This window comes from Eptesicus fuscus, chromosome 1 (assembly GCF_027574615.1).
Source record: "Eptesicus fuscus isolate TK198812 chromosome 1, DD_ASM_mEF_20220401, whole genome shotgun sequence".
Classification (NCBI taxonomy): Eukaryota; Metazoa; Chordata; class Mammalia; order Chiroptera; family Vespertilionidae; genus Eptesicus; species Eptesicus fuscus.
Window position 1 is genome coordinate 43,254,293 of NC_072473.1, and position 12,337 is coordinate 43,266,629.

Consider the following 12,337-nt stretch of genomic DNA (forward strand, 5'->3'; position numbering starts at 1 on the left):
AGGAATCAAGCAATTTTGATAGGTAGCGAGATCCCCATCAGTGGAAAGTTGCAGTCAGAGGCTGCTGAAATCTCTGCCAGGGTGCGGCCCAGTGTTGGGACCTCCTTTGGATGGCTCGGATACTTGGAACTAAAGGCTGTGAAGGGGATGGGAGAGGAGCAGGGTGGGGCTGGGTGGGGGATGGGCACCCCCCCTTGGGAAACCCAAGCCCAGTCCGGCTTCCAAGTGGTCTGTGTGACGGGCTAGGGCGTTGGGCTGGGCGGGGCCAGGCCGGAGGCCGGCAGGGAGGCGGGCGCGAGGGCGGGGAGCAGCACGGAAGCCCGGTCACATAAAGGAGCGGGCGGCACAACGGGGGCGGCTCTTTCCTGGGTGGGGTTTGTGAAGTCGTGGCCCGTTAGCAGGAAGCTGAGCAGTTGCCCCGAGGCTAGCGAGGGACCCAATCCGAGCCCTCAGTCCCCGGAGTCCGAGCCCTGTGTACTGCGCGTTCAACGCTGTCCTACAGCTCCCAGCCAAACTTTGCCAACTCAATCGCCTTTGCCGTCACCATGCCCAAGACGGTGAGTGCAGGGGGTGGGCGCTGCTGGCCCCAGAGGCTCTAGCTGACCCTTGTAGCCCCTTGATGATAGCTGGGGCGGGCGGGGGTGGGGGGGCGGTTGGCCAGCCACCCGCCCGCTCTGGATGCCGCGCCCTCAACCGAGGCCTGGGGTGGGGAGGGGTGGGAGCGGAGACCTGGTATGTCGCGCCCTCGTGTGGGGGTGGGAGGGTGAGGTGGTCCCTGACTAGAAGCGTGGACTGGGCGGGGTTGGCCTGTTTTTTAGACTCCAGTTCCCTGCTTCTGGAATGAGACAGTAGGGAAGGCTTCCTGGGGGCCCAAGTTCTCCTTTTGTCCCTGACAGGCCATGGGAGTGGGGGAGAAAGACTGGTCCAGAGAACACGTCCCCCAGTCCAGGAATTGGACCTTCTGGGCGAGGCTGCCACTGTCTAAGAGGGGCCCTGGGAACTGAGAAGCAAGGAGGAAGGAGATGTTAAGGGTGGATCCCCGCACCGGGACTCATCTTTCCCATAGACTCCCCAGGCAGTCTCAGCTGTTTCCCACTAGTAGGGGCTACTTGCAGGCTGCTTGCTTTTAAGCAGTAGTCATAACACTTCACTAGGCATCAGTCTGAGGGCTGGAGGTCTGCCCTATTCCTAGGGGAGAAGAAGACTGGTTTCTTCCAACTCCCCAAATCCCTGCCCTTCCCATTATTTAATGGCTCTCTATCTCTTCCTTTCCCCTCTGGACTGTTCTGTGTAGATTATTCCCTCCTGTGGGGTCACACCTTTCTAGAGTGGTGGTAGCTTCTAGGATCTGGTCTCCATCCCACTGGCTATTATGAAAAGAACTGAAGACTCTTGGGATTGGGGCCTAAGGGGGCCGGGTGCCCAAGAGGGAGGGGCAGATGAGGAGTCTGCCTGAATAATGAGCCCTGCTTGCTTTTGTGCAAGTCATGACAAATGGCTGCTGGGGCTCTTCCCTTGCCCAGGAAGGCCTGTTGACCACCCTAGTTTGAGTCCCTTAGGCCAAGCAGCTTGTTGGGCTGGCCTAGGCTATGCAGTTCTCCTGGAACCCTCTCCCTAGGACTGCCTGATCTTTGTAGAGCTGAGATAGTGACTAGTAGCCTTAAGAATGGCTGGGGGGGGGGGGTGTCTCTGGATGAGAGGGGCTGGGGGGGGGCATAGTTCTTTGGGTGTGTGTTGAGCTTTGGTTGCCACGTTGCTGTATTCCAGACTTACTGCCAAGTCATTCTTGCCCTTACTAAACCCTGTCCTTCAAAAACACTAAGTTTTCAAAAAGTATGTGGTTCTGTTGGTGGCAGCAGGAATGGCACCAGGTGTTAGACCAGTGGGGTCAGATCAGACCTGGTTTCAGCAACCTCCTCAGTACTTGAGTTCTGGCTAAGAAAGTATTCAGAGCCAAGACTCAAACTATGAGACCATTTATTTATAAAATTACAGAGGTAGAAAAAGTAATTCATAGAAGACATGGGCGTAGGAAATAAGTTATAGAGGCAAAGGAAGGGCCCTTGGAGCTTAGAAGTTAGGAAGGTAAAGGTGATGCACCTGGGGGATGGGGAGGGGGAAGGCAAAGCCAAAGAAAGGCAAAGGCAAAGGTGTGGGTGTGCTCCCCAGAGAGACAGCTACTGGGTCCTCCATCCCACATCCCATGGCGGGGGAAGGGGAGGATTAAATGTAGAGATTTTAGGGGAGGTCCTAGGGGAAGATCTCAATAGAATATTCAACAGTTTTCCAGGTGTGTTGTTTCAGTATCTAGGTCTCCACTGATTGATTGGTCTGCACCAGGGCAGGTCCTGAGGTCAGCCTTGGCTGGTTTTATTGCTTTTCTGGGCTTAGAGCTGAAATACAACTGAGGCCTAGATGTTATTTCTAGGGAGGAAAGGTCAGGGGGTCCAAACGTAATGACCAGCATATATGCTAGGGGAGGAAAGGTCACCCTGGGGACGAGGTCCCACCCTACAGTTGTCTGTTGCTAGGCATCCAGGGCTTTTCACTGGTGATTTAATGTACCTAGCCCACCGTCCTTCCTCTGCTCATGTCTGTCTAATTGCCTACCACAGTTCTGCTATTTCTCTCTCTTAAATTGCTTGTGGTTTTATGACATCTGGCTTTTTAACACTTGCCCTCCCCACCACACACAAAGTGAGAGAGAATGGTTTTGAAAAGAGAGGGGAAAATATACCATTGTCTCTGCCAAGACAGAGGATTATAAAGAACCTTCCAGGAGCTTCTCCTTAGGTTTATCTCTCTGTGGTTGACTCCTTGAATCCTTTTAAGGTGTGACTTTGCCTAAATAGGTGGGTGGATTTCTGAGAATAGATTGTCCCATTACCTCTCTTCTCTAGAGGCATTTCTCATTCTTTTTATAAAAAAATATTTTTATTGATTTCAGAGAGGAAGGGACAGGGAGGGATAGAAACATCAGTGATGAGAGAGAAACATTGATCAGCTGTCTCCTACACATCCCCTACTGGGCATCGAGCCTGCAACCCCAGCACATGCCCTTGACCAGAATCGAACCTGGGGCCCTTCAGTCCGAAGGCTGGTGCTCTATCCACTGAGCCAAACCAGCTAGGTCCATTTCTCATTTTTAATTCTGCAATATATTACATTGAAACACAACTTGATGGGTCTAGAAATTGTCTCAAAGTGGCCTTTGACCATTCCATCCTTAGTCAAAAGTGGCAAAGAAAATGGCATGGTTATCCTTTTCCTGGATGTGGAGAAGGATGAATAGGAGCTGTTTGAGGTCAAGCCTATGGTACTGAATGTACCTGAATACTGCAGGCATTTTTATGGAGACTGACTAAAACTTGAATCAGGTTAGAAGGAGAGGGCTGAATTTTGATGGACTGGATGATTTGGATAATTTTCCATACTGTTTTGCTCAAGGAATGGTATCATGCCTGTTAAGACCATAGACTCTTAACTTGAAAGGGATCTCAGCAACTGTCTATCTAATATCATGCTCTCTATATCTCAACTAATGAGGTTATTTAGGTCTACATGAAAGAACCTACCTTGGGGTCCAGGCTTTGTGATGCTGATCACATGGATCCTCTATTCTGACTCAATGATTAGGTTCTTGAAGTTGAGTCCCCTCTCTTTCCCAAAGAAAATTGCCACCTTTTCTCAGGCCTTCATGGTCCTCAGATAAAAGGAAGTAGATAATTTGGGCAAGGTAACCAATGTTGGCATTTGTGTGGTCTCCTGGTGAGAGTTGGGGGCACCATAAGGTACCTCCTGTTTTCTCATTCCTCATCTCAATGTTGAGGTGTCCAGGGGCACACCCTAGTTCTCTGTGCACCAGCTAGTAGCTTTAATGTTAAACTGACAAGAACAGATACCTACACTTGACCTTAGCCAAAAGTCTGAGAAGTGATACTAGCGGCTTTAATGAAGGTAGAAAATTCCCATTCTCAGCTCCTTCTTCACTAGTATACTTTAGGCTATTTCTGGAGTATGACAGATAGGGAAGGATGGTGGAAAAACCAAATCCATTCATTCATATGAACCATATCTATAGTCTGACCAGAGTTGGTTTAACTTTTGCAGCCAATTGTCTCCTACAGTCAGTCCAGCCTCCCTTAAATCTGTTAAAACATGCCCCTCTGCACTCTCTCCCTGCCAATTCTTGGATTCTGCTTTTAATTGCCAGTTTCCTGGGTCTGCTTTAGTAGCCAGAATGGAAAACTTAAAGTGCTTTCAACACTTTCTGGTGATGATAAGAAAGTTGCAAAAACAAAACAAAACAACAACAACAAAAAAACACACCAAACAAAACCAAAAAAACCAAACAAACAAATAACCCGTTCCCACCTTCCTACCCTCTTTAACTGTTTTTAGATCACAGTCTTTTTTTAAAAGAATATATTTTTATTAATATCAGAGAGGAAAGGAGAGGGAGAGATAGAAACATCAATGGTGAGAGAGAATCGTTGATCAGCTGCCTCCTGCACGCCCCCTACTGGGGATCGAGCCCACAACCCCAGGCATGTGCCCTTGACTGGAATTGAACCCAGGACCCTTCAGTCCACAGGCCAATGCTCTATCCATTAAGCCAAAGCAGCTAGGGCTGTTTTTAGATCACAAAGTCTTTGGGATATTCTTGGATTCTCTAAAAAGAGTTTGTTTTGAATTTCAAGGTGTTCTTGAATTTTTGGTTTGCTAGAGTGGAATAAGTTCTTTACAACTGTCAAGTCCAATTCTTCTCATTGTATAAATGGGTAAACTGAGACCTTCGATAGGGAGGGGCTAAGCTAGAATGATGCAGCATGTCAGTAGCAAAGCCAGAACCAACTAATCTATACTCTCTTATGTTAGGCTTGGAGAGGGGAAAATTGCTCTGGGAGTGGGTGGCAGAGGTAGTTTTTACCAGTAGTCTGTTAACTCTCCATTATTCTCTAGCCACCTATAACAATAACTTGTTCTAAGAGAAAAGTTCTTACTTTTCTCTCTCTTCCTCTTCTTATTTAGAGGGTCAATCTTGGTAAAACTTCTTCAGTTTGCTGGTTTTTTAGCCCTAGCTAAATAGGTAAGGGGAAAGGTAATCAAGTGGTCATTGATAGGACCATCCATGTCAGCAGACATAAAGTCCAGCTCCTTGAAGTGTTTGAAGGCTTCTGAATCTGCATTCAGCTAAACTTTAACAGGGGCTGTGTGGACTGTTTATTCTCCTGCCATTCCTAGCATTGCTTGAGCCACTCGAGTGGCACTAAAGTGGTACTTGGTGAATAGGAGGAAAAATCTCAGTCTTTTAACCCTTGAACTAGCCTTGCCTGCACACTTTAGGGCTGGGCAACAGATCAGGAATGGAGATTATGTGAGAGAAGGGTAACTTTTTGGATCCTTCACTATCCACTTCTTTGGTTTTCCAGTTTACTAGGCCCTTTGTGAAAGCATAAGTGATAGAGATAGAGTAGGGACCATCTTGGAGATTTCCTTTAGGCTTCTTCTTGAATAGCCCTCTGGGCACAGAGGGGATGTTGGGACAGGAGAGATTTTATGGGACCCTTGAAGGCACCAAATAATCTATGCTCTTTCATGTTAGGCTTGGAGAAGGGGAAGATTGCTTTGTGAGTGGGTGACCATTAGTATGGTAACTTTCCATTATTCTCTAGCTGCCTAACAATAGCTTATTTTAATAGCTTTTTCTTCTTCTTTTTTTTTAAATCCTCATTTAAGGATATGCTTAGGAAGAGAGAGGGAGGGGAGGGGGGAGGAAGAGAGAGAGAGAGAGAGAGAGAGAGAGAGAGAGAGAGAGAGAGAGATCAGTTGCCTTCTATACATATCCGTGATCAGGATCGAACCCACAACCCTTTGGTGCACAGGATAATGTACAACCAACTGAGCCATCCCAGCTGGGCTTGTGAGTGTCCTTACTATTATCTCTCTTCCTCTTCTCAGTAGACTTTACTGAATGTTGGAGCTGGAAGGAACATTTAGAGGTCATCTGGTCTATCTCCCTGACTCCAAATGCAATTTTCTCTGGATGAGATGAGATGACCTGCTACATATATTCTGATCTCTGTTCTAATAGTGTTGCTTGGCAACAGTATGTTCAGATCCCTTTATATTTTCCTGAGAGTCCCCCTCACTGGAATTTCTAGCTTCAAGATCTCCAGAGGGGAGATCTGGTATACCAACACTACTAGGGTTGGGCATTTCATGACTAGAGTTACTGAAAATTGGCATCATAACTGGTTTAGAACAGTCTGTTTCTGATATTTCAAAGATAGAACTGAGTTTATCATTATGTCTTTCCCAACTCACAATCTTTTCTCCCTGCTACTCCACCCTACTGTTGTGCCCCCATAGAAAAAAAAATAGAATAAAGGGTGGTCTCTTTTGGGGAAATCTACTGGTCAAGTGAAGGAGGTGCTCTTGTCATGATTGACTGGATTTGCTGTTCATCCCTCCTCCCACTTCATGCTTGGTAGAGCTGAAAAACTTTAATTCCAGGTTTTTATTTGTGATATGGAGGATTAGCTCAGGACTCCATTGATTTGGAAGGGTGGTATTAAGAAATGGCAAGAAACACTGATTTGATAATTTTTTTCCATGTAAGAACTTCTTCCCTGTCTTCAGTAAACAGCTCCAAATAAGTGGTCCTTTACACAAGTCCCTGCTTTAGGCTCTCTGTCTCTCCAGCTTATCATGAGGGAACTGTACTAGTAATAGATATACTCCAGGGACCCTTTCAGTACTATGTGCTTGAGACATTCTTTCCTCAAAATTTGAGTGTCTTCTATGTTCCAGGCAATGTATGCTGGCAATACATAGTTGAACAGCACTTGCTAAAATATATGTTCTTGTACCCTTACACTTCCGGAATGCTGTTTCTTCCTGGGTACTGAGTTCAGGATGGAGAGTTTCTAGCTAGGGAGTTGGTTTATTTCATTAGTAGTTCTGACAAGAACACTGAGTAACAAGAAAGAAACCAATGAGACAATACTATGAAGGCTGTGGGTTGACTAAAGAGCCTCAGACAAATACTGAAAACTTAATGTGTTTCCCTCCCTTTCTTCTTACTGCCTAAGAAACCATTGTTTCAAGGGTAGCATAGATTCCTGGTAGTTCTGCTGACAGGTCAGGAAACTACTGAGTTATATTTCAAATTTCCTTTTAACCTCCTAAATGTGGTAGCTATATATATTGTTAGACATTAATAAGCTGGTGGGCATAAACTGTACCAGTGAGCTGAGGTCTAGCTTTTCTGGGGTACAGCATTTCAAATGCATCTGTACTTAGGATGACCAAGAACTTTCTCACTCTTAAGCTTTCTTTTATTTTTTATTGAACTTATTGGGGTGACATTGTATGAGAACATTATATAGGTTTCAAATATACATTTCTATAATATATGATATGTATATTGCATTGTGTGCCCACCACCCAAAGTCAAATATTCTGTCACCATATATTTGGACCCCTTTACCCTTTACTACACCCCATAACCTTCCCTCTGGTAACCACCATACTGTTTTATGTGTCTATGGATTTCAGTTTTAAATCCCACATATGAGTGAAATCACATGGTTCTTAGCCTTAAGCTTCCTTTTAGCCATTGTTCTGGATGCTCTGGGTTTTCTCACAGGAGTATTTTGAACCACAGAGCAACTGAGCTGGTACTCAAAATTTTAGTTCAACCTTATGTTTTAGATGGGGACACCAAAGCCCAGAAAAGAGAAGTGATTTGATTAAACTGGTAATAGGGTTGGGACTAATATCCAACTTGTCTGGCACATGGTATAGGGGAGGAACTTCAAATGTCTGACTTCTACATGGCACTCCCTGCAGGGCGCTTAATGTTTCTTCCTCTGTGCTGAGGATAACTTGACTATAGTGGTATTATGGTCATGGGAAGAGAAGAACAAATTCTTCTGAGTATGTAGAACTGACCTCAGGTTACTTTATATGGAAATGGTTCAGGCTGCAACTATGCCGTTGGGACTCTTCATAGCACTTTCCAGAAGGTAAGTGTTCTGATTTGACTGTGAAGGGTGGTAGAAGGTGGATATGTGCACTGAGGGGAGGTAAGGAGAAGAGACTAACCACATTTTCCTGCTTGAGATAGGGCAACACTGTCCTAAGAGTCTTTATAGTGTTCATTACTTATTTTCCATATTCATATGTAGGGGGGCCACTCAGCTTGCTTGGGATCACATAAAATTTGTAATAGTTTGGGTAGGAGAGGTTGGCTTTCCTGATTCCCAAATCAGTGGTCTCTGACTAGATTTGCTTCTCTTGGAAGAATGATTCTTTTCACACAGGGGACACAGACTTCCAGAGAATTGGCTCTGTGGCGATTATTTTAACAAGATGATTGCAATGGATTTCCCCTAAATAGCTTCTGCTGCAACAGGTTTTAGTCAGTGGGTGACTCAGTTCTTCTGGGGCCTCAGAATGACTTTTTTTCTCTTCCTTCCTGCCCCTCACCCAAATTCCCCGCTTTTTCTCTACTATTTAAAATTTTGAGCTCTGACTTCTGTATTCTCACTCAGTACTCCAGCTTGAGCTGTTCTTGGGTTAGGATTTTATGGTACTTTCCACTTTGGTGACAATATTTGCTCCTGTAGCAACCATTTGAATACAGACTGCAGTCTCCTGGCTCAACCCTCACTAGTCACCTTTAGGTGTTATAGACTAAGCTTGGGGCAGGTAGCTAGCCAAAAAAGTTTTTTTCAAGCCTTTATAGAAAGGGAGCATAAAGTAGTGGTGAAAAGCACAAACTCTGGAACCAGAGTGCTTGGGCTCAAATCTAAGCTCTGACTATCTAAGTGTGTAGCCTTGAGCAAGTTACTTAACTTCTGTGCCTCATTTTCCTCAACTGTAAAGTGAAGATAATAGTACCTATCCCCGGCTCATTGTAAGGACTAAAGGAGGCAATTCATGTAAAGTGCTTAGAACTGTGCTTAGCATCTAATAAGTGCTATGCAAATGTTAGCTATGATAATTATTTATGAAACTGCTATATGCCCAACCTTTTTCTAGGTAGGATGGGTAAGAAAAAAGGCAGGCAGCTGCATTTTCACCATTTATTGAGTGGTTACTAGGTTCTATTTACTATAAGGAATATGGGTAAATGAATGGAGGATACAATTGCTGCCTTTGCAGATCCCCTATTTAGTAGGAGATTTAGGGCTCACTCACTTAAAAACAGTTTGAAAAATATATACACATTAAATGTTGTTTTCTAGAGATTTTGGGAAGAAGGGGGTTTACTGGGACATGAACAGGACCTTGAACTATGTGTACACTTGGGGGCAGTGGCCATTCTGGGTGGGAGAGTGATGTGATTTTGCTATGTGGGCATAAACCAGGTGGTCCTAGGCCAGTGCTCTCTTGAAAGTGAGTTTGTATGAAATAAAGGAAGGCTTGAGGTGCTGATTGTTTCAAGGGAACCACAGAGTACATGTGAGCATAGACCAGATTACTGGTGCTGGGGTCAAGTGGAGCAAACAATTCTGTCTCAACTGGCAAATCTTCTGAAGGGTTTTGCTGGGGGAGACTGTACCTTGGGTTTCCCAGAATTGGGTGAGTTAAATAAAACAAATTTTGTTATCTTTGTTGCCCCAGAAGGTATGTGAGAGGCTCCTTCCTTCATGTTTCCATGTGAGCTAAACCAAGGAATAGAGCTTAGTGATTATTCTCTAGGTCCACAGCTTAAAAACAGCTTTCAATTCTCCTACTGTCTTTGCTATGAGAGGTATTTGGGATAGGATAGAAATGGGGGGAGGATTTCTTAGTGTGTGATTGTGATAGGTTAAGAAGTATGGCATTTTTCTGGCTAGGGCCTATCTACAGCATCTGGACATTAAACTTGGGTTACTTTCCAGGCACAGTTTGTTGGCTGTGCCTGATGACAGAATTAGATTTGGTGCCCTTTTCAATGGACTTCTTGTGGCATAAGGTAAGTGTTGAGATAGCTTCTAGGCCACTGGTATGGTGACCTACCACTGTGCTTGCTTTGTAGTAATGTTTTGTTAGGTAGCTCCTGTGATTGGTGACTTTGAAGGTTGAAGTCTCTTTTCATCTCCAGTGACCTTTCTACTTTGTGGGAATTTGATAGATAAGTTGTATGGCTAGGGTATCTATCAATCAGGGCCTAATAAAAGAAAAGTTGAAATGTGGGTATTTGGTGATACAGACACAGTATAATTCTGAGGAATCCTTTCCGGGATATATATTTGGGAGGTCACAGGGTCCAGGGACTGGGAAGGGGAGCAAGGCATGTCTATTAGGCTTTGTCAGCATTTCCTTCTCCTTAGTCCTGACCTCCCTTAAATACCTGGGAAGGATTAAGGCTTGTTTTTCTCCAGTGAAATGTGTTTAGATAAGATCCCTGACCTTACTATCATGGTCTAATCTCCCCAACCCCCCAATCCTTTCTCAGAAATCTCAGCCTGAAGTTTAGATGAAGTACAACCAGAGGCTTTTACCTGTTGTAATCTTTAACTGGGGTTGACTAATCTGTGGTATGGAGTTGGAGTGTGGGGGTCAAGGTAACAGCCAATGTGGGTGTCAGTAGTTAAGTTGTACAAATCTTTGCTATCTTCAAGTGTTTTAAGTGAGCTACATTCCTCTCCAGACCTCCTTGTAGATACTCCTGGGAGACTGACGAACTCATAGCAGTTTCCTTGCTGAGAATAAAAGTCACTTAACCTCTTTGCCTTTGATTTTTTTTCTCTACATGAAAATATAAATAATATCAGAAATATGTACCCATAGTAGAGTAAAGCCCCCTTCTCTAGGTGCTTTACTTCTCTTGGCACCTGGGCCATACATATGCTTGGTGAGAATTTGCTCTTTTGCTTCAGGGTTACACTGCACCTCCCTATTGGTACTTGGAGAGCTGTTCCAGCAGGGCATGAAGTTGTCCTGGGAAAAATCTAGCCTAGTTACCTTTCTCTGTGCCATAGCCTGGGCCTTTTCCTAAGGTTGGGAGTTTGCCGCCTGGCCTTAGGCCATTTGCCAGAGGAAACCAATGACTAAAGGCTTCCTCCCTGCTACGTCAGCTTCTGGAACCTTTCCTGATGATTCCTTACCAGTTAAGTATGCCTTATTTGGCTATTTTCTCCCCACTTAAATACCCTTCGCCATCTCAACTAGTCCTCTGTTCTCCTTTGGTACAGGGAATGCCTTCCTCAAGTTTATAAGGTGTCACCTGCAAACTTTTCTCCTTGCTTAGGGCCTGTTTAGAGCAGGAGGTGAGATTCTGATGGGGCTGGAGGATGAGTGGGAGAAGAGAGAGTAAGATGGGTGAGCTCTGGAATGAGTGATTTCTTTACCCTGCTTTATTTTTAAAAATATATTTATATTGATTTCAGAGAGGAAGGGAGGGGAAGAGAGAGATAGAAACATCAATGATGAGAGAGAATCATTGATCTGGCTGCCTCCTGCATACCCCCTGCTGCAACCCTGAACCTGGGAATCAAACTGTGACCTCCCAGTTCATAGGTCCATGCTCAACCACTGAGCCATACTGGCTGGGCTACCCCAATTTCTTATTTTTCTTGCCCTCTTGACCCAGCCTGGTCACTCCACTCTGGCTTCTTACCTAGATCTCTGATAGCCTAGGAATAATCTTGCTTTGCCTGAAAAAGTTCAGAATGTGGGACAGAGAGGGAGGGGCAGAGGCTCTTAGCAACTGAAACTATTCCTTTGGAGTAGGTAAAGCCTTTCAGTTGGTAAGTTCTTTGTGTGTGCCTTTTGTACACCTAGGCTTCTCACTTGGCTTTTCTGAGTGGGCTGGGTCCAAAGTCCCTCTGCCTCTCATCCCTAGGCCTAAACAGTTTAGCCCTAGGTTGGAAAAGCTGAGTTTAAAAAATATATATGTTTATTGATTTCATATCTATCTATATATAAAAGCACTAGAGGCCTGATGCACGAAGATTCGTGCAAGAATGGGCTTTCTTTCCCCTGGCTGCTGGCACCACCTTCTCTCTGGCTAGAGCCGCCTTCCCGCCTTCCCACGCTGCCCAGAGGCCCTGAGCTGCGGGGGCAGTGCAGAATGCCTGCATCCTGCCCCCTGCTGCCTGTGTATGCAAATTAACCCACCATCTTTGTTGGGTTAATTTTCATACTCACTCCTGATGGGCTGGTGGGCGTCATGAAGGTATGGTCAATTTGCATCTTTCTCTTTTATTAGTATAGATAGTATGCAAATCGACCGGTTGGCAGAACAACCAGTCACTATGACGTGCACTGACCACCAGGGGCCAGACGCACAATGCAGGAGCTGCCCCCAGCCTGCAGGCCCCGATTGCCCAATTGGGGCCTG

The 12,337-nt window shown here is 45.2% G+C and overlaps 1 protein-coding gene and 1 pseudogene across 1 annotated transcript in view; one reads left to right on the plus strand and one right to left on the minus strand.

The window, feature by feature from the left end:
• Positions 1-342: 342 nt before the first annotated feature.
• The window catches only part of MSN (moesin), an 88,472-nt gene continuing 76,477 nt past the window's right edge, over positions 343-12,337 (plus strand). Inside the window, exon 1 of the mRNA XM_008159488.3 lies at positions 343-557. Within this exon, the coding sequence (XP_008157710.1) occupies positions 546-557 (12 nt within the window). The 5' untranslated portion in view covers positions 343-545. The remainder of the gene's footprint in view (positions 558-12,337) is intronic.
• On the minus strand, positions 3,787-3,938 carry LOC114228992 (U2 spliceosomal RNA; annotated as a pseudogene).